This window comes from Balaenoptera musculus, chromosome 16, assembly GCF_009873245.2.
Source record: "Balaenoptera musculus isolate JJ_BM4_2016_0621 chromosome 16, mBalMus1.pri.v3, whole genome shotgun sequence".
Classification (NCBI taxonomy): domain Eukaryota; kingdom Metazoa; phylum Chordata; class Mammalia; order Artiodactyla; family Balaenopteridae; genus Balaenoptera; species Balaenoptera musculus.
In genome coordinates, this window is record NC_045800.1 from 13,774,788 (window position 1) to 13,799,754 (window position 24,967).

At 50.2% G+C, this 24,967-nt stretch overlaps 1 protein-coding gene across 2 annotated transcripts; it reads left to right on the top strand.

Moving 5' to 3' along the window:
• The first annotated feature begins 12,880 nt into the window (after positions 1-12,880).
• On the top strand, positions 12,881-18,733 carry VAX1 (ventral anterior homeobox 1). 2 transcript variants are annotated; one of them, XM_036829549.1, is made up of 4 exons: positions 12,881-13,121; positions 14,285-14,472; positions 18,489-18,526; positions 18,664-18,733. In XM_036829549.1, the coding sequence occupies exons 1-4, from the start codon at positions 12,881-12,883 to the stop codon at positions 18,731-18,733; spliced, it is 537 nt and encodes a 178-aa protein (XP_036685444.1). The 2 variants fall into 2 exon arrangements, with proteins under 2 accessions (XP_036685444.1, XP_036685443.1); XM_036829548.1 differs by lacking the exons at positions 18,489-18,526; positions 18,664-18,733 and adding an exon at positions 16,354-16,920.
• Positions 18,734-24,967: the final 6,234 nt, after the last annotated feature.

Sequence of the window (24,967 nt, forward strand, 5' to 3'; positions counted from 1 at the left end):
ACACAAAAGGCATATACAGTCCTCTCATGTCCCTCAGTGTTTTCTCCAATTCCTTAGTGGAACATCCCACTCTGGGGTGCGATGGATCATCATGGGCCTTCCTTATCCTTGCCAGATGGAAATTCCTGGAACGTAGGAGTCTGGGGCCCCTGTAGGGACAGAACATGTGCTCTGCTGAATAGGTGTTGAATGAACCTTTATTCAGAATAAGCCGGCGCTGTTGCTGCTGTTTCCATTCTACCATGTGCCTTTCCTCATATCCCTTTAGATGGAAGGTCCCCCTTCTCTCACACACCCATCCTTTCCATCCTTTTATGCCCGTTGAGTCCCACTTCTTCAAAGAAGCCACACTCCACACTCTGGCTTGCACTGCAGCCAGCCCTTCCTTTCTCCCGAACTCCTTCCCCGCTTGCAGTGTGGGCCACGAAGTTCAGCCCTCAGGGATGTCTTGACTCATTTGATGTAGTAACGGAAGATTGGAAGTATCCTGGGCTGGGACCATGATGTCTCAGAGTCTCCCCTCTATAACCCACTGGCCTCTAAATTTCTTGAGGACAAGGACTTGGTCTGTCTTGTTCACCATTGCATTTCCAGCATCAGTACTTTATCTGACAGAAGAGATACTCAGTAAATATTTGTTGAATGAATGAATAGATTTTACACATAATAAATGCTTAATAAATACTAAAGCATGCTTGGCCAAGATAGTCCAATAACACACCTTACTATTATTTCTTCATAGCACTATTCTTTCTTCACAGTATTATTATTTCTTTATAGCACTCTCTGAAATTATCTATTTGGTTAATGAGTTCATATGTTCCTTGTCTGTTGCCGCTTCTCCCACTAGACTACAGGGAGCTTATAGTTTAACAAGCAAGGCTCTTGTTTGCCTTTTTCACTGCTGTGTCTGGCAATTAGTAGATGCTCAGTAAATGAATGAATGGAAAAAAATTATATCACACTGTTAGGGACTGAATTCTGTCTCTCCCAAATTCATATGTGGTAGCCCTAATGCCTAATGTGACTGTATTTGGAGACAGGGCCTTTAGGGAGGAAATTAAGGTTAAATGAAGTGATAAGGGTAGGGTCCTAATCCAAAAGGATTGGTGTCCTTATAAGGAGAGGAAGAGATGCCAGGTCTCTCTCTCTCTCCATGAGAGCACAGAGCACTATGAGGACATAGTGAGAAAGTGGCTGTCTACTAGTCTGGAAAAGAGGTCTCACCAGAACCAACCTTGACAGCACCTTGATCTCAGACTTCCAGTCTACAGAACTGTGAGAAAATACATTTCCGTTGTTTAAGCTACCTAGTCTGTGGTATTTTGTTATGGCAGCCTTAGTAGACTAAAATATGCACAATTACTAACTAGTTGGCTGGCCTCGGACAAGTCACCTAACCTCTGTGTGCCTTAGTTTCCTCACCTGTAAAATGGAGCTAATAATAGTTTCTGCCTCACAGAGGTGTGATGAAGATTGAGTTAATATATGTAAGGCCCTTAGGATACTATATTAATGGTAGCTATTTGAATTAGTAATAGTAGTTCAGTCAATTTAGTGAATGACAGCAATCATGCAAAATTTTAGGGCTCCCAAGTAGGACATTTGGAAAGAACATGTCACCTGGGGAAAGAAATGTCACCTAGAGAGGGCCCAGACAAATAGGCAGATGCAAAAGGGCAGAGGAGGAAGAGAAGAAATTCTGAGGAGACAGGATGGGAGGCGGCACTATGTGATATACCCAGGGGCAGCAAACAGGGTAGGCTGGCTTGGGCAGAGGGTCTGTAGAGAAGAGAGTTCCATTTCTATTTGCACAAAAGCACCAGTGTTTCAAAGCAAGGGAGAAGCCGGCAGACATTCTGAGTGTGTTTTGTGTCACTGGTGATTCCGTTCCGATTACTGACCTTCTTGGGTCTGTCAACAGGCCCTGCTGGCCTGCCCTTCACCAGCTGTCACTTCTCTCCCTTCTTGGCACCATGCTCTCTCTTACTCAGCACACTCTGCTTCTCCTGTTCTCCTCCAAACACCCACCAGCGTACATGTCCTGGTGCAGCAGGACATTAGCCATTGTGCTACACAGTCCCAAGTCTGCTACTCCCTCCCTTTCTGACGTGCAAAGATTTGCTCTGTAAAGAGAATTTAACTGGAATGTTCAATTTACTGTCAAGTAAGTTGATCTGTGTAGACAGCTGGAATCCTTTTTGGTTTGGTTTGATTGTTTTTAACCCTCAGAACCAAGACAGAGTTGGGGTCTGAACCTTTGGGTCACACATTGCCTTTATCTTTCTTCTTTGCTCTTCTCCTAGAGGTGAAGGACCAGCCTTTGCATCCACGGACACATGCCCATGTTCTCTCACTGCTCTGCATCTGGCAGGGTAAATGGCAGCCTGCAGTCTCTGCCACAAACTCTCTGGGTGCAGGAGAGGGAACGCAGGCCTTGGAGTGAAAAACATAGGCTGGTCTCCTGACTCTGTTTCTGCCTCCTCTAGCCTTGTCACTCTGGGAACGCTGAGCCTCAGTTTCCTCATCTGTAAAGTGGCACAGATAGCGGGGGGGATCAATGTGAAAGCTCTTGCAGATCTGTCACACTCTGGGAGGATGTGGTTGTTCTCATTGTTTTCACCAGCTGCCTGTCATTTGGTCTCTCACCTTCCCTGGCCTCACTGTGGCTGGATCTCTGGATTGCGGAGGAAGAAAGGAGGGGCCCAGTCAGCCTCGGGGTCATTCCCTCGATGTAGGGCTGGCTTCCCTGGTGTGACTCGGGGTTCTAAGTACTCCAATGATGGCACAAACCCCAAAGGGCAGTTTTGTGAGATGTTTTTTAGGACCAGCAAGCGGGGAGAACCTGACTGACCGTAAGGCTCTCCCACTTTGTCAGCTCCTCGGGGCAATGGCAGCCTGCACTGCTGGCTTCTTGTGCAGCCCAGCTGGACAGACACATCTACAGCACCTGTTCTCTACAGCATCTTCTTAGACTCAGATGCCTCCAGGCCCAAGCAGGGAATGTGATCGAAGGGGCCCACCTGGTAAGAAACTGGGGAGTGTGTGTCCTTCCAGGAAAGGTAGTCTCTTCTCATCTCCAGCTGATTGTTGACATGGAAAAATGAGCCCAGTGCAACCAGGTCATCTAATTTTTCAAGAGACACTGGGAGTTCAAGTTTTTAGATGAAGTCGCTTATTTTTGAAATATTGGAGATTAACTTTAAAAATGTGAACAAAACAAAACACAAAACCACAGACTGGATTTGGCTCAGGTCTTCAGCCTCTGCTTTAAAGTAATCCACATGAGAATATTGGTAAATGCTCAGTGTAACTGTTTTGTGACTTATATGCATTTCTACTGGGGTCTTGTCTAAATACCCAGCAGCAGTCCTGTAATTTGGATGGCCCGATGACTCTGCCATGAATCAAGAAGTCTCTGCCTAGGGACTCAAATCCCCTACGCTTACGTGTGTAACTACAGAATCTAAGAATGTTAGAGTTGGGATCACCAGCTCTCCTTGGACCACTGATCCTGTCTTGCTCCTCCTTCAGTAAAAAGAGAAAGCGAAGGTTAGATGGAGTGGGGTCTTGCCTGGGATCACTCCAATTTTTAGTGAACCAGCTGGAGCAATAGTGCAGCCTCCCAACCCCTGGTCCTATTTCCTTCCACTTTTCCTTGAGCTTCCATTTCCTGCTATAAAATGATTGTCTTTGCTTCAACCCCAAATGAAATTCTCCTGAGAAGTAATATTCCTCTGAGCCACTGGGATTTCAAGCCATTGAAGAATGAAAGGCAGGTTGGATGAATGGCCAGCTCTGTGGTCTGTTCTTTATGGTTGAGGTCAAAATCAGGATGAGTGGAATGCAGAATCCCAGGGATTCTGATATGGCAAACCAGAACTCTCTGATGTGCATTTTCATCTGATTGCCTCCAAATTTCTTCACCAAGAGTAACAATGTCTCCCTTTTATGAAAAACATGGCAACATGTAAAAACAGGCAAAATAACCTGTCCAGATTAAGAATGTAGGGGGAGAAGGCGCTGTAGAATCTCAAAACTGTGAATATTTTAAAGCATTTGCGTATTGCGCAGCAGCAACCAAATATTTGACCGGGGGGTGGGGGTGGGGCGGAATATCCTGCTCTGCACCAGATATTTGGCCACTGGCTGGTGTAGGCCGTTGGGAGGGTGTCTGCTCCCCACACCTCTTTGTGAGGCCCTTTCTGCAGAGATGGTGGACAGAGCTTGGCTGACCCAGGAGGCAGGCTTCCTCCTCCTTCCATGTATGTACCTGGGGCTCAGACAAGCCCCTTGCAGGAAGAACCTTAAGGAGAGGGGACCCCAGCCAGCCACAGCTGCTCAGGCTGCTTGCAGAAAGAGAGCATCCTCGGTGTTTCGACTTGGTCTTCTGTTGGTGTTGTTGTGGCAGTGGCATAACGTTGCCATAAACAGCCTTTGAGAATATCAAACGCCACCGTCACACGTCCATATTTAGTCCCTTACAAAAGCTGTTTATAGTTCTGCGTACTCTTCTTCACGAACATTACACCTTAATTTTATTAGCTTTTTCAGAGAACTCAAACAGATTACAGAGGCTCAATTTTCCCATCCAGAAGTCATGCTGGTTTAATTAGTTAATGTTTGTAAAGCACTTTGGAAGAGGGAATGTGCTGTAGAAGTACTAAGTAGTGAGTAGTATTAGGAGTTACTCAACGCACTTTATTATAACATCTCCTGGTTATAAACGTCATCCCTTCCAGCTCATTGGGTGTGTGTTAGTTCTGACCTTTATGGAATTCATCACATGGAAAGTGTTCCTGTCTCCTTCTGGGGTCACATTGGGCTCCCAGGCCAGTTACAGCCATCTGTGACCCTGTGACCACAGTTCTCCACTTTTGTTGCAGCTGAGAGTCTTGGCAAACTCTTAGAACAAATGCCTCTCAAAAACAGCTAACAGTCCTCTCATTTTCTTCTCCTCTTTTCCCAAATACTGAGTGCCCCACCTCGTACCAGGCACTCCCTCCTTTTTGGTCCTCTTTTCTTTTCTGGGCTAATGGTTCTGCTGAGTGACCTTGGACGAGTCAATTCATCTTTCCACTTTCCTTGATCCCTTTGGCTGTGTTGCAGGGATCTAACACAAAACATCTGGGAATAAAACTATGCTCATGCTCAGTTCTGTATTCCTGTGTTAATGATCTCACTTCTGCCAGCTTTAAGTAGAGAATGAAGGAAAGTCCATATTGCTTGCATTGCTTTCACACTGATATAATTTTGCCTTTCAAACTTACAGTGATTTCTCCCTTATTATAAAGGAATTCAGTGTGACACACATGTAATTTTTCTGAGTTTATTTTATATTAGAATGTTTCTCAAAGCTTTTATGTGCTTCCCTGCCCTCTTAAACAAAAACGCAATTTAATCTTTTGAGGGTCATTTCCCTGAATATCCATTGTCACGTTGCATTCTATTGCTTTCATGCCCTCAAGAGCACTTGAGGTTGTAGTTACTTGTGTCCAAGCAAAGTCACCCCAGATTGCGATATATTTCAAGTTACTTGATCTGTTTTCTCTCTCTCTCCATGCAGTACTTTCCCCTCCCATTTGATGCCTCTAATCTTCTGTAGGCTAGGAAATGGGAGAGTTAGGTTTGTTAGAATTAGTCCTAAAATAAGAGTAAATAGGCTTTGAATGAGGGACTGAGAAGGTCTCCTATAAGCCAAGAACCCAGGTTGTAATTTACACTCTTTGATAACACACATTTTAACTACCTGATGGCCTTGCCTTCATCCTTTTCCAGTTGTGGCTCTCTTCTAGATGGGGTGAGGTTTATAAAACAAGTGACTTCTGGGCAAGCATTCTTGCACACTGAAATAAAAACACTTTACAGTTCTGATACAGGGAGTTCTTAGAGATTTGCATGGAGTAGGTGTCAGTACCTGATTGTTGAATAATGGCTCCAGCAGTTTTTCAGGCAGTAAGAAATTTTAGAAAATGATGGGTTTAAAGACGCTTTGAAACACAAATGTACTCCTGTTAGAAAGATACAAAGTTATAAGCCAAGTTTCCTGGAAAACCTCAAAGTTCTCTGTGATCCAGAAAATGTAATAAAATCAGCCTTTCTTTTCCTTTTCCCAGAATGCTTCACCTGGAGAATGTCACAGCCAACAAGCACCTGTTGTCATTTTCCATTTACCACCCTAAGTGCAAATGGGCCTCTGATTTCCTGAAGGTGAGAGCAGAACATGTTCATTTGCATCTTTGTTTTTTAATAAAAAGATAAAGTAATTTAGGGCTTTGTACCCTGAGGTACATCCCAGTGAGGGAGCCCCATTCAATTTACAAGAAGTGATGATGAACTTGGCAAAGACCACGTTGGTTCCATTTCTAGCTGTAACACTTTTATTCTGTTTGGTATGAAGAATGACATGCTAAAAAACAAACAAACAAAAAGAATGACATGCTATGTTTTTTATTAGTCCAGCCTACACTGTGTAATATCTGAAATAGAGAAATTACAAAAATAAACTTATGAATTATTCCTTAGAATTTGGTTATTCCTTAGGAGGCACAATATAGTTCATTGGTCAAGATCATGAATTTGGGTTTAGGATGGTCCTGGGTTTGAATGCAGGCTGTGGATTCCTAGCTGTGACGCCAAGGACTAGTTGCTTAACCTCTCTGAGCCTCAGTCTCTCATCCAAAATATGGGTGTTTCAGTTACCTATTGCTGCATAACAAACCCACCCAAAGCATAGTAGTTTAAAACAACAGCAACCATATATTTTTTCAAGATTCTGCTACTTGGACAGGGCTCTGCATGGATGGCTCATCCCTGCCTCACATGAAATTGTTGGGATCCCTTATAAGGTTACATTCAGCTGGAAGTTCAGCTGGGCTGCAGCATCCAAGATGGCCTCACACACATGACTGGAAGTTGGTGCTATCAGCTGGGGTAACTCAATTTTCCATATGGCCTCTCTTCCTCTAGTAGTCTAGATTGGCTTCTTTATTGCACAACAGCTGGGTTCCAAGAGAGCCAGAACATAATCTGTTAGGGCTGTTTATGACCTAGCCCCAGAACTGGCACAGTGTCACTTTCACCTCATTTGATTGATCAAAGCATGTCATGGGCCACATTTACTGAAGGGGAAATAGACTCTGTCTCTTGATGGGAGGAATGGCAAAGAATTTATGACCATTTTTAATCCAATACAATGGGTATACACAATTGTCCTTTTCTCAAAGGGTTGTTATGAGAATTAAATGAGATTATAGCAGTCAGTAAGTCCTTACTAAATACTAGTTTTCATTACTGTTTTATAGTATTGAATCAGTATGAAGCCAATTATCTTTGCCATTTACTATCTGGACCTTTCAGTTACTCTGTCTGGCTCTTGGTTCTTTTTGCTATCTCTGGTTCTATCTAACAAGTGCTAGGCCCATGGGGAATGTGCAAATAAAAACAGTAAGAGTAAATATTTATTCACAGTGTTGGCTATGGGACAAGCAATATTCTAAGCACTTTGCTTATGTTACAAACAACCTGGTAAGTACTAGGGCTAACCTTATTGTGCAGATAGGCTACTGAGTCACAGAGTAGCAAAGTAACCAGCCTAAAGCCACACACCTAGTAAGTAGTGAAGCTGAGATAGGAACATATGAATCAGACAGCCTGGCTGACCGCAGAGCCCTGTTTGTTTATTATACCACTCTAAGGCCCCTTCCAACTCAAAAATTGTATGTTGCTTCTACCTACAAAATGTATAAAGTAGTTGAAAGAACTTAGTTTCTTGTTACAAAATACAAAATTGAGAAATGGAGTCCAGTGGGATTATTTGCTGGCAATGTGGTCAGAATAATTCAGAATTTAGCTCTCTGCCCTTTGGCTAATACTCTAGCTAAAATGGGAAAGAAATATCTGGATGTAAGGCTGTATTTTTCACTTTGGATATTCAGCACCAGTTCTTAAGTCAATTGCTTCTCCAATGCCCTGACTACTTTCTGTGAAATGGGGATAATAACAATTGGATGATATTGAATTCATCACCACATGCAACTTTGATTGGGATGAAAGTCTCTGTATAAATACTAGGTGTTCTTGTTTTTAATTAGTCATTATTATCAGGTACTCTGATTCATTGTTACAGAAACTTAATTTCTGGTTTTATTATCTCCTCTGGTGCAGTTCTTTTAAAATGATGTCTCAGACATTAAGTTATGCTGTCCCCAAGCCACTCATAGTCTAAGAGGATCTCAGATTTTTCTGCCAGCTTGTTTTCCCTTCCTACATCTTTCTGAAATAAAAAATGAAGATGGAAAAAGGAAGCAATGTGTAGTACCTCTGATCCTACTTTCTGTTGCAGTGACAAGGTGGAGGCATGAAATATGAAAAGCACCCCCAAGGCTCAGATTATGATTTAGTTAATTTATATGGCATGGTTTCATCAGTTCCAGAGAGAACATTCATTTTGTTCAGGTTCTGGGAAAACTGGGTGGTGGTGGGAGTACAATTTTAAGTCAGGAGACCAGGATTGTAGCACAGATGCCCTCACTAACTAGTTGTCTAATCCTTAACAAGTCACTTGGTCTTTCCAGGCTCATTTTTCTCATCTGTCAAGTCAGATGAAGGTTATGGAATAGATGATCTCTAAAAATTCTTCCATCTCTACAGTTCTATTCTGGGTCTGTCTGCACCTGCAGACAGTGATGTGGGATCAGGAAGGGTACCAGGGAGGGAGGCACATTTAGTCAAGAGCATAAAACACTTTTACCTGGAGCAGCCCTGTGTCCTCATGTGTTGTGTAGACAGGCTTGTCTCAGATTATCCAAATAAATGACTGGATTCTCTCCTTTCGTTGCCAATGGACACACAGCTTTAGTTTTTTCCGGGAGCAGCAGCTGCTTTTCTGAAATTTCCATCCCAGGGCTTCCGTCTCCACTCTGTCCTCTCAGAAACCTGTCATGGTTTTTCTGGATGGATGCCCATAGAATTTTAATCCAGTCACAAAAAAGTGCTATGCATAACAAAAAGCAAAACCAGGTTATGGGTTGTCTGTTTCTTTACTGAATTTGTTTACTTCAAGGGCTTGGAACATAGAAGGGCATCATTCAACAGCACCATTTGTGCTGCCAGCCCAGAGCCATGGCCAGGACCAATGAGTTCCCTTAGTTAAGGATTTGTCCTTGAAGCCGTGGAGAGAAGGCCTATATGATTTAGTGGCCACCCTGGGTCCTGCCCCAGGTCCTGACACTTCCTGACTCTTGGTAACTGGCTGCTTAATTAAACTGGTTGTTTCTCCATAATGTCCCATTTTCTTCCCTTCCCCACTAAGTATTTGCATTTCCAGTAAGGGGCAGTGGGGGGGGGGAGGTGGAACTCCCTGTCCTCAGGAAGCTTAGCAACCTAAGCTCTCCCAACTTAAGCTAACTTTAAAAGGTGTAGTTCTCCAACTTTAATTTGTGGAAAATTCCCCTGGGGAGGCAGCCAGAAACGCACATTCCAGGACCCTGCTCGCAGACGTTCATTCAGTAGGTTTGGAGCCAATAAAACTGCATTTTATTCAGTCCAGGGCAGCTTGATGTAGGAGGGTGATAGACTACTAAGAAAGGCTCATGGCTAGAAATAAACAGCATTATCAGAAACAAGAATTTCATGTTTGCATTTGTATTTCTTGCTGTCTGGATAAAATTCATGAAAGTTGATATCTAATACTCAGGATTCCTGGCGTTAACATTAAGGTCCTTGCTCTGTATCTCTTTGACACACATCACCAACACTGGCAGATTCTGAAAACTTAAAACAGGCATATTAGTGCCTCCCTGACCGAGAGGTTAAAAAAACGAGTTTATGCACCCGGTAACTGACTGCTCAGTAAATAGTTGCCACTTATAACAAAATATGCCACTATTATCCCCTACAAGACGGGGGAGGGGCAAGAGTGTCCGAGGCCCAACTTCAAATCGGTATGTGGGATTTGGCCACAGTTGGGCGTATCCTCTGGTGCGGGGAAAACGTGGCCATGGATCTCCCGGGCCACCACCCCGGGACAGCCACCGGGGCGTCCTTACTACAGGCAGCAGTTCGTTGCTTGGCTGGTTCACCCTCCTAGGCCTAAAATAAGAGGCGGTGGGTTGGGCGTTTTTATTTTTAAAGACTTCCCTCTGGGCCTTTGACCCGGCACCGCAGGTATAAGCATGGATTTTGCGGGCCGTGGAGCTGGGTGCGGCCAGGGAGGATCCCTGCGATCTTGGACTCTCCGCGGCTGGGAGGTCTCCGGAGGGAATAAAGAGGCCCCCCCAATCCTCCTGGGGACCCGGAGCGGTTGGGGTGGCTGTCGGAGGGTTCGAGGGCCCACCCTCCAGGTGGCGGGGAAGGGTCGGTGGTCAGGGATTTGGGGCCTCACATCTCCCCGCCCGCGGAGGCCCCAGTAATTGACTCTGGTTGAGCGCTGCAGGTAAACAAGGGCCCCAACCACCGCCCAAATCCTCAACAGGAGGACCCGAATCCCAGGGACCAGCACTGGCAACGCGGTAACGGGAGACCCCGCGGCGGCGCCCCGCGTTGGCTCGGCCAGCGAGGAAGTGAAGCCCTCGGGGCCTCGGAGCGCCAACCTGGGCGTTTTTGAGCTTTGCGGCAAGTCTCTGGAGAGTTGGCTGGATTTTGTCCCAAGCCCACTCCACATCTTCAGGACAGGACGGCCGCAAGGACCCCTCCCCCTCTCCGCTCCCACCCATCCCTACCGGCCGGCCCCGGGAGAGCCTGGACTCAAAGGCACTTTCCACCCCAGGCCCAGTTGGCGTCGGATTTGGAGGGCCGCCGCCCGTGCGGAGGAGGACTGACGGACCACCGGTCCGCTGGGGACCCGGGAAGCCCGCCGCCCTGCGGAGAGTAGCTCGGGACAATCGCGTGCTCACTCACACACACACACACACACACATACACACACACGTACACACAACCCCCAACCAATGAAATAAAGTAAAAGCCCAAGGTCTGCCTCCGTGGACAGAGACGCCCCCCGGAACCGGACCGAGCGTGGGTTCTCCCCGGGGGCCAGAGGGGCTGGGGGAGGAAGGCGGAGGGGGAGAGAGAGAAGGAGCCGGCTGAGGGCCCCTCATCATCTCCGCCCCCGATGTTTGCTGGAGTCCGGCTGGGCGGCGGCGGCGGGAGGGAGCGGCGGGCAGAGCCCCTCGGATCCCACCGCACACACTCGCGCCCCTTCCCTTCCCCTCCCCTCCCCCCCTCCCACCGGCTCGCCGCGACCCCCGCCCCAGCCCCCTCCCCTTCCCCTTCCCCGCCCGCCTTCGCCCCCATTCTTGGAATTGTGTGGAAAAATTCTCAGCCAAACCTCCCACCTCTCCTCTCCCCCCACCCCCGCCCCACTCCCCACGCCCTTTAAAAAGCCCCCTTTCCTCCCCGGCCCCTGCACTCTTTGTGAATGAGGGCAGGGAACACGGCCCTTCCCCCGCCCAGGAGCCACGCCAGACCGCCGCACTCAGAGGACTGTTTGTTAATAGTCCAATTAGATAATTGCCATCTTTCACTCCTTTTGCTCCGCATTTCCCATAAAGGAATGAATGGGGAGAGCGGCGTGGAGAGGGCTTCTGCCCCGGCAAGGTGACGAGAAGGGCTGGAGCATGCTCCTTGCACAAGGCCATGCGCTTGAATTGAATCATTGTGGCCTAATCAATGCTCTTATTGGATTACTGGCTGTTGCTTTTCTCAAAGATATTGTAGCAGAGACAATGAAATAGCTAGGGGAAAACTTTTTTTTTTTTTTTTAAGCAGATCTCACAGTTGAGATTTTCTCGGCTCTCTCTCCCTCTCCCCCTCTCTCTCCTGCTGGACTCTCTGAGTACAAAGCTGCCCTTTGAATGGGCTGCCTCAGGGCTGCTGGAGGTGCAGGCATGAAAAAATCCAACTGGAACTAAATGAAGAGAGGTGGCAGTTTAAGATGGCTGTCAGCGTCGAGGTGTGTTAAGGAGTTGTTTGGGACGAAAGCTTGGCTTTTTAGAGGGTGGGGGAAGTACTTTTGGGGAAAACTTTTTCTCCCCCCCCCCTTTTTTTCCCCTCCTAGAGGCGACTGCTTTCTTCTGCCGCAGGGTGTGTAAGGGTTTTTGTTTTTTGTTTTTCCTCCCCCCCTCCACCCTCATTCAGCTCTATCTGTCGAGTGTGGAGAAAACCCCTCTAGCCAGTGTGTGAGCAGGAGGGTCAAAGGCAAAGGGAAAGTTAATAATGCCTGCTAACGGTACTAACAATTCAGGATGAATCTTGTCAAAAGTTTTTCTGGAAGTGTGGGTCTTTGATTGTGTGTTTCCTGAAAGCAAGACCAATCATTTCCGTTTATTCACTGGCTAAACCCCTACTTGATTGGGGACAAGGACAGAAACCATCCATTACGGTCTGATATATTATCCAAACAATTTAGTGTATTCATGAGGTAGCCGAAACGTGGAGGCTGCGAAATTACCCGTAATCAATTGCAACAGCGAGTGTGCGTCCCCCCGGGTGTCGGACAACTGCTACTCGCAGTCTCAGTAATAGGCGGGAGCCGCAGCAATTCGGAGTTGCGCTGCTCGCTACCTGATCGCCAGGCTGGGGACACTGGACGTGCTCAGAGGACGCGGGCGCTGACGAGGCGGCTTCGCCGCTGCTCCACCGGGATCCTCGACCAGACCCGCCGCCTCTCCGCGAGCGCGCCACTCGGCGGTCGCCGCTGACCTGCCCGCGGCCGCCGCAGCCGCCCCGCGGGGACATTCATTTTGCCGCTTGCCTCTCTCCGGACCGAGCGTAGGGGCTGCATTGTAGTGGTTTTATCCCCCGTCTGCTTTTTTTTTTTTCTCCTCCTCCCACCCCCCCTTTTTTTTTTCTTTTTTTTTTTGTTGCTCTTGCCTCTCCTATGTTCGGGAAACGAGACAAAATGGACGTTCGGTGCCACTCGGACGCAGAGGCTGCCCGGGTCTCGAAGAACGCGCACAAGGAGAGCCGGGAGAGCAAGGGCGCGGAGGGGAACCTCCCTGCCGCCTTCCTCAAGGAACCGCAGGGCGCCTTCTCTGCGTCGGGCGCCGCGGAAGATTGTAACAAAAGTAAATCCAATTCAACCGCGGATCCGGATTACTGCCGCCGGATCCTGGTCCGAGGTAGGAATGGGTCAGGGCTGCGGGGGGCGTTCTTTAGGGGCGACTCAGGGGCTCGAGCTGCGCGCCGCCACCGACCCCGGCAGGCCGGGTGGGTCTGCCGCCTGGGACTTAGGAGAAAGTTGCTGGCCCTCCCCGTCCCGGGTGCGGCCAGCCGCTGGGGATTCCCACCTGGGACGCGCGCTCTCCAGGAGCTTCGATCCCTTCAAGCCTCGAGAGGCGCCGCCGGCTTGGCTGCTGGGGGAGCCGAGGGACTGTGCGGGAGGGCCCAGGATCCAGGCTGCGGCCTCCGACCCGGGAAAGAAGCCGGAAACTCTGGAGGACCTGTTTGCGTCCTGCGGACCGGAGGACCTGCGGGGAGCCCGCTCGCGGGCTCCCGCACCCTGGCGAGTTGAGCGCATCCGAGGGGGGCGCGGGCGCTGGAGAACAGCCGCGAACCGTCGGCTACGGCCAGGCCAGTTGGCGCGCTGGGCCAAGGGGCTCGGCGCCGCGCTCGGGCCTGGCCGCCGCCGCTGGGAGAAGCAGCCAGGCTGGGTTGCCAGGCCGCGGATGCCGCTTTAGTGCTGGCCTCGACCCCGCTCTGCTGCGCGGCGTGCGGTCGGCTCCGGCGGTGGCGGTGGTGAGGCCCGGCCCCGGAGCGGCGCCGCCCCCGCCAACTGATCGCCAGGCCCTGCCGGCTCCGACTCGGTCCCTCCTCCTTCCGCCGCTGGGTTCGGGAGGGAAGGAGACCCCGGGATGGGGGTGGGAACGGCCGAAGTGTGGTCTGGTCAACACGCTCCAGAGCTGGGGCCGACAGGATCTGGGCTGCTCAGTGCGGGGACCCTCAAGCTACAGGGGACCCAGTCCACGCAGCCGAGGCCCCCAGGCCAAAAGGAACGTCAGCCGATTTGGAATTGATTTTTTTTTCTCCCCTGTCCGGAGGGCTCTACAAAGGCCAAGTCCGATTCTTCTTCCCATCAGCTGTGTGGAGTTAGTCCCCTCAACACCCCCCCCCTCCAAGCACATACAGCGTCCTTGCTCCCCGGCTGTGGCTGCAGGCCCACCAGCCCGACTTCCCACCTCCGGACTGCTGGCTGCTGATGACTGTGTCCCAGAAGCCAGCTCCGGCCAGGGGAGGTGGAGGAAGGCAGGAGGGTTCTTGTGCCTGATTATCTCCCCTTCCCCAGATGCCAAGGGGTCCATCCGAGAGATCATCCTGCCCAAGGGCCTGGACCTGGATCGGCCCAAGAGGACGCGCACTTCCTTCACCGCGGAGCAGCTCTACCGGCTGGAGATGGAATTCCAGCGCTGCCAGTACGTGGTGGGCCGGGAGAGAACCGAGCTTGCTCGGCAGCTCAACCTCTCCGAGACCCAGGTACTCAGCGGCCGGGCTGCACACAGCTCAGCATCAGCCTCCTTCCCCTTCACCCCCAGCCAGCTCTTCCTCACCACCTAGCTTGACTCTGGATAGAGCCTCCCAGGTGAGGCAGAGAAGATAAAGAGAATGGGGAAGAAAGGGCAAAGGCTTTCTCCCTTTCCTAAGCCATCCCTTTCTGCCTCCACCCCAGATCTTCCATGGTCCATGCTCTGCCCACCTTGGCCTAGCCCAGGAGGCCCCAAATCCTATCCTTTTGGATTTCTTTTTGGACCCTAGTCTTGAGAATTCCCTGCTTGTCTCTGCTCTTGGAGGAACCGATGTTTGCCCCTGTTTTGGCCACCCCATTTTGGCCAGATTTCCAGGCACACCCCCTCTGGAGACCCTAGCCTTACACAGCACCCAGGCCCATTCAGCAAGAATGGGGCTAGGGCCAAAGCCCTCTGTTCCAGAGCTGTGGGTGACAAGTAGGGATCAGAAAGGTGCATATTCCGGAGATCTGCCTTTGCAGACCAGGCTGCCCCGATGCTTAAGGCTTTCCCTGGTCTTGAGCTGGACTCAGCCCCATTCCCAGCCCTGAGCACCCACTGTGGGCACCTAGGAGACCCTGTCTTAAGTGCCAGTGATGTGTGAGGTATGGGATGGGAAGCAGATCTGGGGCCTTGGGAGCCAGCACTGACAATTGTGCTTGAGGTCTTCTCCTTTACATGAAATCCATATGATGCTACTGGGGCTGGCCGTGTGAACTCTGGGCTCAGGAGCACTTTAGGGCCTGAGAGCTTTGTGTTGTGGGGATCATTTAGGGCCTCCCCAGGGCATGGTACCAGCTTGACCTACGTAAGGCTTATTTCTTTCTGAGGACCAGTTCCTTGACCTGTGCCCAGCCCTGAAGTGGGTGGGGAGCATTTTAGGTATGGGATCTGGGCAGAAAGCTGAGAACCAAGGACAGAACATACTGGATGTTCAAGTTTGAGTTGGCATGGTAGCTTTTTCCCTACTCTCTCTGCCACCATCCCTCTTAGTTTACAAAATCTAGACAGAATAACCTTTCCCTAGAGCTGCAAAACTCCATTCTGGGCCACCAGCTAGGCCTGAAGAGGGGCAAAGGGAGAACAGGAAGTAAGAGGGGAGGTTGACGAGAGAATTTAGTCCACTCCAGCCTACTGACTTCCTCCCATGATTCCAAAGTTCATGATGGAGAGCAGCTGAGTTATAAATTAAAGTTATCACTCAGACCTTTCGATCCACCTGGTGGTGAGGAGGTGGAGGAAGCTTGGCCTATAAAGTTCATCCTGCACCAATTATTCAGTCTATAGCCATCTTCCCTGCTTTCTGCTAGTTGATAGTCAATCTGACCCTAACAAGCAAGAAATAGCCTCTTGTAGCCTTCAACAGGAGTAGTGCTCTGGGGCTAAATTCGAGCCAGTTGGGCCACACTCCTCCCCATTCACCCTCACTTCCCACTTCCCGAACTGCATCCTTTAGGCCTTGCACCTTCTCCTGGCAATGCGGGCTTTTACGCAGCACTGATCCATAGTCCCGCTACGGGTAGTGCGGCGGCCCAGTGAAATAACTTCTGGTCTTCCTTCCAGTTAGGGTCGTGGACATTTTTACTTCTTTGTTATTTGTAACCCGGGCTGGCCTAGGCCTGCTTCCATGACCCGGAAGCGCAGCGTATGGGAGCTGTGTCCCCCTCTTGGCGGCCCTGACTCCCCGCCCCGCAGCTCCCGGGCCCGACTTCTCCGGGCTGGGGCTGGGACTGGGGCTTTGGCTGGAGTTGGGGGAGGGCCCCCCGGAGCCCTCGCGCTCCGGGAGCCCGCTCCCCTTGACGCCTGTCTCCCTCTGCCCCTCTCTCCCACCCTCCCTGCGCCCGGCGCGCAGGTGAAGGTCTGGTTCCAGAACCGGCGCACGAAGCAGAAGAAGGACCAAGGCAAGGACTCGGAGCTGCGCTCGGTGGTGTCGGAGACGGCGGCCACGTGCAGCGTGCTGCGGCTGCTGGAGCAGGGCCGCCTGCTGTCGCCGCCCGGCCTGCCTGCTCTGCTGCCGCCATGCGCCACAGGCGCGCTCGGCTCGGCGCTACGCGGGCCCAGCCTGCCGGCCCTGGGCGCGGGCTCTGCCGCGGGCTCGGCAGCCGCCGCCGCCCCGGGTCCCGCAGGCGCCGCGTCCCCGCACCCGCCGGCCGTGGGAGGCGCTCAGGGCCCCGGGCCCACCGGGCCAGGGGGACTGCACGCGGGCGCACCGGCCGCCGGCCACGGCCTCTTCAGCCTGCCCGTGCCCTCGCTGCTCGGATCCGTCGCCAGCCGCCTTTCCACCGCCCCGTTGACAATGGCCGGTTCGCTGGCCGGGAATTTGCAAGAACTCTCCGCCCGATACCTGAGCTCCTCGGCCTTCGAGCCTTACTCCCGGACCAACAATAAAGAAGGGGCCGAGAAAAAAGCGCTGGACTGATCTTAAGTGTTTTCCTGTATTTATATTTATAGTATCTATCGTGGTGATATTTATGGACTCAAGCGCATTAGGCGCCCAGGGCTGCTGCGCTGGGCTCCCGGCTCCCAAGAGGCCTCTGACAGCTCTCCTTCCCCACCAGGCAGGCTCTGCTACCAATATTACCCCATTTGGGCTATTTTTTCCCCCCTACCGTTCCTCTGTGTCCTCCCACACCCACCCTTCGCCCCCAACTTCCTTCTGAATCCAGGAGAATCCAAAGAATTGGGGGAAAAGCCCGAGTTAGCCAACCTGATGCCCCAACCAGTGCCTGGCCCTGGAGGGTAAAGTCTGGTTCTAAGTCCAGAGCACAGGACATCTGCTCTAGATCGAGCCACTGCTGCCGTTGATTATTCTTATGGACATCTGAAAAAGGAAGCTGCGAGCAGACCCCAGTTGAAAAGGCTGACAGGTTTCGTTAGACCAAAAAGGAGGACGTTCCTTCCTCTCGCCAGAGAAACCAGGGCTTTCAGAAGCCCCTGGGCCCCACTTTGTGGACTTCTCGGGAGAGCCGGTGCACACGCAGCTTCCTGGCTGGACAAATCCTGCCGAATTTTCTCCCCTTTAAAGAAACTCCAGTCACAACCACCCCCGACCCCAGGAGACAATAAACCAAACATCGTGATGGGCAACGGCGGTAATAAATTTGATCTCATCGGCAATAAAAGGAGAGTAAGAACTACCACACAAAACCAAATGGAGTGGAACCAGTTTTTATATACTCATAACGATGGAGTTTAGAAGGCGTAAGAAAATACAGGATACAAAATGCGTCCCAGGGCAATACGGAATTAAAATTCTGGGTGTTATGACTTAAAACAGGAATTTAAAAAGGAAAAGCAAAAGAAAAGCCTATGCTGCTAACGAAAGAAAATTCAGAATCTTTTCCGAGGCTGCGCCGGGAGGTGGCCGACAGCTTCACGCTCCTCCAGGAGAGAGAGCTGTGCAGCTCGCGGCAGCTCCCGGACGCTGGCGCTTCTCCCCACCGTCTCCCTTGTTCCCGGACCCGTGGCTCCGGGCAGAGTTGCTAGGTTTGGAAACAGATCAGTGCCCATTGCCTCCTCTCGTCCTCTGCCCGGATTCACAAAACCCTCCCAGCACGCAGGAAACGTCCCGATTTCAGAGTTCTTTGCGGACGGGAGGCAGGGACGCAGCCGGGGACATCAGGGCGGCCCGGCCTCCTCTGTCGGTAGTCTCCATAGCCCGATCAGTTCCCTGCGTGGATATGAAAGGCATCCCTCTCCACCGCCTCCCCTAAAACACCCCCAGGGTTTCCACGGTCCCAAGTCAGAAACCCGGACCGCGACGCTGTCGCGGCCTCACGCCCTACCCGCACAGCCACGGCCACCCGCATTTTAACCAAAACCACAGACCCAGACGGCGAGGTGCCGCAGTGTCTAGAATGTATTCCTCCATCCGAAGCGAGCGCAGAGCATTTTAAAAATAGTAATTTTATTGTAAATTATTTACGTCGGAAGCTTTTTTCCCTTTTTTCTTTTCTTTCTCTCTCTCTCTCTTTTTTTTTTCCTTAGGCAAATAGTGAAGAAAATAATGAACGATTCAAACGCGGGTAGGTGTCACTGAATCCTGGCTACTAACTTTGTTCTGAATGTTTTGGATATTTGGATGTTTTGTATTTATGTGGTGAGAGTGAAATATATATATCTATGATGATAAATGAGGTGTATTTTTGTCTTGTATTTGAAGGATTAAAAAAACAAAAAAGAAGAAGAAAGAAGACCCAGCAAGTGATGAGTCTCCGGGTGGGGACTCCTGAGGCAGAGCGTGGCAGCCCCGGCAGTGCCGGGCCCTGCCACTGGTACCGAGAGTGCTTGGGTTGAGGTTTGGGGAGGGTTTCGGTCCGGGAGACAGAGGTGCCTGCCGACGATGTTTGTTCTGCTTCCTTTCACTCTCTGGCTCTCTGTCCCAGCGGTGTCGGACCATCAGGCCCTCCCTCCTAGATCTCCCACTTGGTGTTTCTCGGTTTATTTAGGAATTTGTCTCCGGAAACCCTAGAGCTCCTGCCTAATAACGCCCCCAGCTTCTAGAGTTTTCCAGCCGCAGTCTCCATGCCGGCAGTATTTTGGATTTGTGCAATCACAGGGCCCAGAACAGGGAAGATTTTCCTTTCTTCTGACTTATAATAAGTCTCTTCGCCGTCAAGGAGAAACTTTGAAGGAGCAAGAGAATAAAATAGCTATTAACTCCTGCAGGGACCTCTCCCCCCACCCCACCCCACCCCAGTACATACAACATACACAGTGGTGACGGATGTAGATTTTGCAAACAGAAATCTGGGGAAGCTAGGAGGGCCGGGGACAGTACTCCAGGGCATGCTCTTCTAAAGCTGAGCGGCGGGCGCGGCAGCTCCAGCCCCCTCTTCGTGGCGCCTGAGCCCCTGGGGGGCATGGAGGCTCACAGTTCTCTTGGGGACACCCGCACAGGCCAGGGCCCTCGGCCTCCCACGCGTGCACTGGGCCTAAGCCGCGAGCTTGAGGCATCCGAAATGAGGCGGCGGCACAGTGTGGGTGGCGGAGTTCCTGAGCTGAGTGAGTGTGCATTGGGCTCTACCGAGTTTAGGACCTTCGCCGTGGGCTCAGAGTTCTGAGAGATCAGAGCAGCCGCAAAGCCCAGACAGTTCACTTTTGTTTCTCAAAGTCTGTACACACCCCTCCCCCACCCCCTGGCCCCTTTCCCTCCTCTACTCGTTCCGTCTACCCTTTGCGTTCCCTCTAAGGACCCCTCTCCTCTGGTGGGGTCCCAGTCTCCACCCCCTTGTTTCTCCCCCTTGCCATCACTTCTCCACAGTCTGGCTCTCTCCCTTCTTCCTCTTTCTCCACTTGGAGACTTCCAGTGTCTCTCTCTTTCTGCCCGCTTTTGGATTCCTCTGTCTGCCCGGGTGGCCCCAAGGCCGATGCGTGGGTGGCTCTTGCTGCAGATTCATGGCTGGTGGCTGAGGCCAGCAAGGGGAGAGAAGGGAGTGAGAAGGTGGCATCATTTTATAGAACAAAGGAAAGCACAAAATCGCAGCTTCAGGGTCCCCAGGAAGCTCAGCCCCCTCCCCCAGGATCCTCAGCCTGGGGAGTCATCAAGCAGGCCCCTCAGCAGCCCCCCACCCCAACCCCGCCTTTCTCCTTTTTGCTTTCTTATCCCTAAAAGGAGAAAGAACAAGTTACCCCATCTCCTCTCTGCTCTCACCTCCCTTCCCCTCCCTGGCTTTGGGAGAGCTGCTGAGCTTTTCACCTGCCGCTCGGAGTGAAGTTCTTCTTCGACTCTTCTGCATAGAACAAGAATTACAATTTTAATTAAAAAACATTTATAGACAATTTATTTCATTTTAGTGCCCGTCCTGTTTCCTCTCCTTCCCCAAGGGCCTTCAGCAAGTTGCTTTGGTCCCTAGAGGCTTCTAGTGAGGCCTCTGGCCTCCAACTAGTGACTCACAGGCCAGGGGGGAGGCAGGTGACCTCTGTGAGAACAACTGGCCCCATCTGGGAGAAGGTGGAAGGGACTTCTGGGGTCATGGAGAACAGCTGGAGGTAGGGGTACTGAAGGGAATCTCATGCTCAGGCCTGCACAGAGCAATATCCAAGTTAGCTCAGAGCAGAGGAGAAAAAGAAAAAGCCTCTCACCAAACTCCTGTGAGTCTGGCGGTCAGCTGTGGCAAAGATGAGGGAAGTCACTCCGGGGCTGAACCGGACGTGTGCTCATATCCATGCTTGCAGTTGGCCTAACTCTGAGCCAGAATCTGTTCATAATAAGCAGCATTTAGCGGTCCTTTATACTTTACAGCCTTTTGCATACACCATCTCTATTACTCCTTACTTTCAGGAGGTCCAGCCTCATTTTAAAGAGCCACATACAGACTTGGAGCCCTCAAATAACTTGCCAAGGGCCAATAATCAGAGCCACAAGACTATAAGCTCCCCCTAGGGTCAGGGCCCTCCTCTTTCTTTTTCTTCCTCCTTCTCTCCCTCCCTCTCCTGTCTCTCCTTCTCTCACTCCCTTCTTTCTTCCCTTTCCCTTCCTTCCATCGTTCCTTCCTTCGTTCCTTCCTTTTGTGTTCAAAGTGTCTGGCTCACGGTTAATCGAACTCTTTAGCCTATTTGCTTCCACATCTGCCAACTCCTATTTCCAGGCCTCTTTCTACTACACCAGCTGCTGAGGATTTACTTGGTGCCTTCATCAAGAGGTCTGAATTTCTCCCTTCTTCCTGTTTTCTTTCCTGCCAGTACCCAACTCCTTCCCCCTACTTCCCTCTAGAATGACATCTTTAAACCTCCTTACCCTCTTTACCTTACACTTCCTAAAAAAAATTTTTTTAAATTGAGGAATAACATTCATATAGTAAATATGTATATGGTAAAGTACACAAAGCTTAAGTATACTGTCAATGAACTTTTACACACACACACACCCATACTTCTTGAATTGTTCCAGTGAAACTCTTTCAACTTCTCCCCTTGGGCCACGTCATGACACAATGGCTTTCTCCTGTTTGAAAAGAAGTGGTGTCGTATTGGTGTGATTTTTTTTTTCACAGAAAACCACTCCAGGAAGTCCTTCTAAGGCTTCTTGAAAGAATTAGAAATCATGTATCTTCCAATCTCCTGCAGTCCTGATTTTAAGTGACTTAAATCAAACACCTGATCAGAACTGTCTACTAAGTCAGGGTTTCTCAAGATGCAAATGAAAACCACCTGCTACAGATTCACTTGGGAACTAGTCGAAATGCAGATTCCTAAACCTCAGCCCCACCTGATGAATCAGAAACTCTGGGGGTGGGGTTCAGGAGTGTGCATTATTAACAAGTTTCCCAAGTGATTCTTATCCACACTAACATTTGAGAACTACTGTACTAAATGGCAAACTCCCAAGACCCTGCAACCTCCAGCATCTGGCCTGGGTCCTGGCGTTTGGTAGGAATACAATGCATGTTTGTTAAACAAATTAATCCACATTTTCTGACACAAGTTTCTTGGGTCACATAATACTATTGTAATTTAACACTATTTCTATATTGGGAAATCCTTACATATCAGAGTCTTTTTACTTTAGTAGGTTTCACTTTGATGAAGCAGGAGAGGAAGATGGATAGATTTTGGTGGTTTCTCAGGTCTAAGGGAAGGTCTTTTATCAACCTAACTGGGACCATCTTGCTGGACCAGCTGCTCCCCTTTAGACCTGGGAGTTTGGGGGGGGCAGGAGGAGAGTCCTCCATATTCACTGAAAGACACTCAGGTGCACTCTTTTCTTGGTGGCAACTGAAGGTGTCTGTTGGAGAGACATAAGAGCTGTGGGAGGAGCAAGGCCACCAGGCCCAGAGGAACTGGCATGGAATGGACATGGAAGCTGAAAATTACTTTCATATTCTCTGGTTTATTTAGTTGATATGAAACTTATTTTCTGTCTAGAAGCATATTTGCCTATCTTCTTACCCTGAAAACAGAAAACGTATGTTGTGCTTTATGTGGTAGTGTTGTATCCATTCCTAGAGATAACAGCAGCTCACACACACACGTTCCCCAGTATCTCACAAGGCCCAGGATGATGGTTTGCTCCACTAAGAAAAAGTAATTCATCTTAGAGGTTACTAGTTAACGGGCTCTCCAGTCACAGTGACATGGGTTCAAATCCTAGATCCACCACTTAATAGCTGTGTAATCTTGGACAATTACCCAGCTGCCTGCTTTAAGCCTGTTTCTACATGTGTCAAATGAAGATAATAATGGTAGCTACCTCATAGAATTTTCATGAGTAGTTAATTAGATAAGGCATTAAAGCATCTGGTACAACCTAGTATCAACATTCAAATATTAGCTATTTATTATAAGACTGTGTCAATGTGGTAGCTGATGGTCTGAGACTCTCTCAGGGCCTTAGTTTTCCCATCTGTAGAGTGAGGGGGTTGGCCTTAAGTCCTCACTTAGGGAAGGACTTGGAATTGTGGTTGAGCCAGTCATAATGGAATTTACTCTCCCTGCCTTTAGAATGGATACCACAGCCATCAGTAAGAACAGCACTTTTACTAAAAATGATAAATTATTATTTAAATGACTTGGCGGACGGCCTTCAGCTGTCAGTTGTCAGACAGCCCTCAGTTGTCAGTCTTTTTTGGGAGTTGCCTCAGTTGAAGAGAACTACCTTGTCTGAGGTCATCCCTAATTTCCCAGGGTGGCTTCCAATGACGGGGAGACCTGGGGATAAGCCTGATCCTCTGCACTCCAACTTTGGATAGTTTTGAAGGGCCATCCCATCTTCCCATCTTCCCAACTCCCTGAAGTTCTATTTATCCTGTTTCCCCATGGCTTTTCTCTATCATTGCAGGTCTGTATTTTGTTCCTTTCTTTCTCTTTATTTATTTTTTTAATTAAAAAGATTTTAATACAATTTTATTTTCCATTTACAGTTATTATGAAATATTGACTATATTCCCTGTGTTGTACACCACATCCTTGAGCCTATCTTACACCCAGTAGTTTGTACCCCGCCATATTCCCCCCCACCCCCTGCCCACAACCACTAGTTTGTCCTCTATATCTGTGAGTTGCAGGTCTGTATTTTGAAAGCTCTTTTGGCAGTTGGGGGAGACCCCAGGGGAGGTGGTGTGGGAAGAGGAGCACACAGATTCTGAGGCAGAGGTCAGTCGGTGAGTTCACAGCAAAAGGGACAAGAGGATGACGGTGGTGGTGGTGTCAGCTGGTGCAGTAGCAAAAGAAATGGAGAAGAGAGGATGGGTTCAAGGTATTTTCTGAGGTAAAATCACCAGATCTTAGTAATCAAATGGAAGTGACGGGAACTATTCAAATTTGAAACTATTTTCCTTGAGTCAGGAAGGGAATGAGATGAGGAACTTGAACCCAAGAAGGGGCTGGGGCAGAGCTGGCCTCAAGGCTGAGGTGGCAGCTCCGAGTTCCGGGGGAGGCTTTGGACCGGAAGGCCTGAGGGCCGGAGGGCGGGAAAATCACGGAGCATGCGCCCTCCGCGCGAGTCTGCGTAAGAACTAGGCGCCGCTCTTCCGCGGCAGGAGGGCGTGAAGGACTTCCCGCGTCCCTGGGCTTCTTGTCTCTCCTCCAAGACCTCACGTCTCACTCCTCACCCCTTGCTGCTCTTGCCAGTCGACGAGCCTAGGACGCACTCGCGTGCGGTGCCAGCTGCCAGGAAAGTGGAGAGTTGGACCTGGTTTGAAGCTTTGGCTCCAGGCCTTGACCTCAGCTGAGCCTGACCGTGGCGCCCTGTTGCTCAGCATGGGCAGAAATAATGAATGGAAACGCCCTCCTCGGAGGTCGGGCTCTGAACAGGTCAGCAGTGACCAGGTCTGTGGAGCAGCAGGAACTGGCATGAGGAGGTGCGGCCGCCACCCCTGGAGCCCCCGCCTCCACCCAGCTGCTCAGCTCGTGGGAAAGGAGAGGGAGGTAGGCCAGACGCCATCTTTCTTTCCATCCTCCAGACCAACGCTCTGGGTTCTGAGCAGCAACACAGGCTGGGCCCGAGTCGTGGGCCCACTCCCTCTTGGAAGGAGAGAAGCAGGAACGAGGAGTTTGCTAAAGATGCCTAACGGTGAGTGTCTGGGTTTTGCTTTGTTTTCCTTTTTTCTCATTTGTTAGTAAGACTGCCATCGGTTAAATAGGTGGTCAGTAGGGAAGTTCATCTAGCCCATTTGACTTAGGGTCAGACTTTGTCCATTCCAGGGAAGAGCTAAATGCAAGTTTAATGTTTCCATCCCAGATGTCAGTTGATGCTATGGAGAGCAAGCCCAGAGGGGGGAGGAATGGGAGGGGAGAGGGAATAAAATGAAATGGAGTGAAAGGAGGTGGGGCGGGAGCACGCCTTGAGTAGAGGTGAAAGATGAGGCTAGAAAAGTAGCCTGATTAAGAAAGGTCTTGAATACCAAGCTAAATATCTTCATTCTATAGGCAAACGGGAGGTTTTTGGTAGGGCAGCAATGGGAGGAAAGTTGAGTTCCTGGATCATGCAGTTGCAGACAGAGGAGAAATGTTAGTGAATCTTGAAG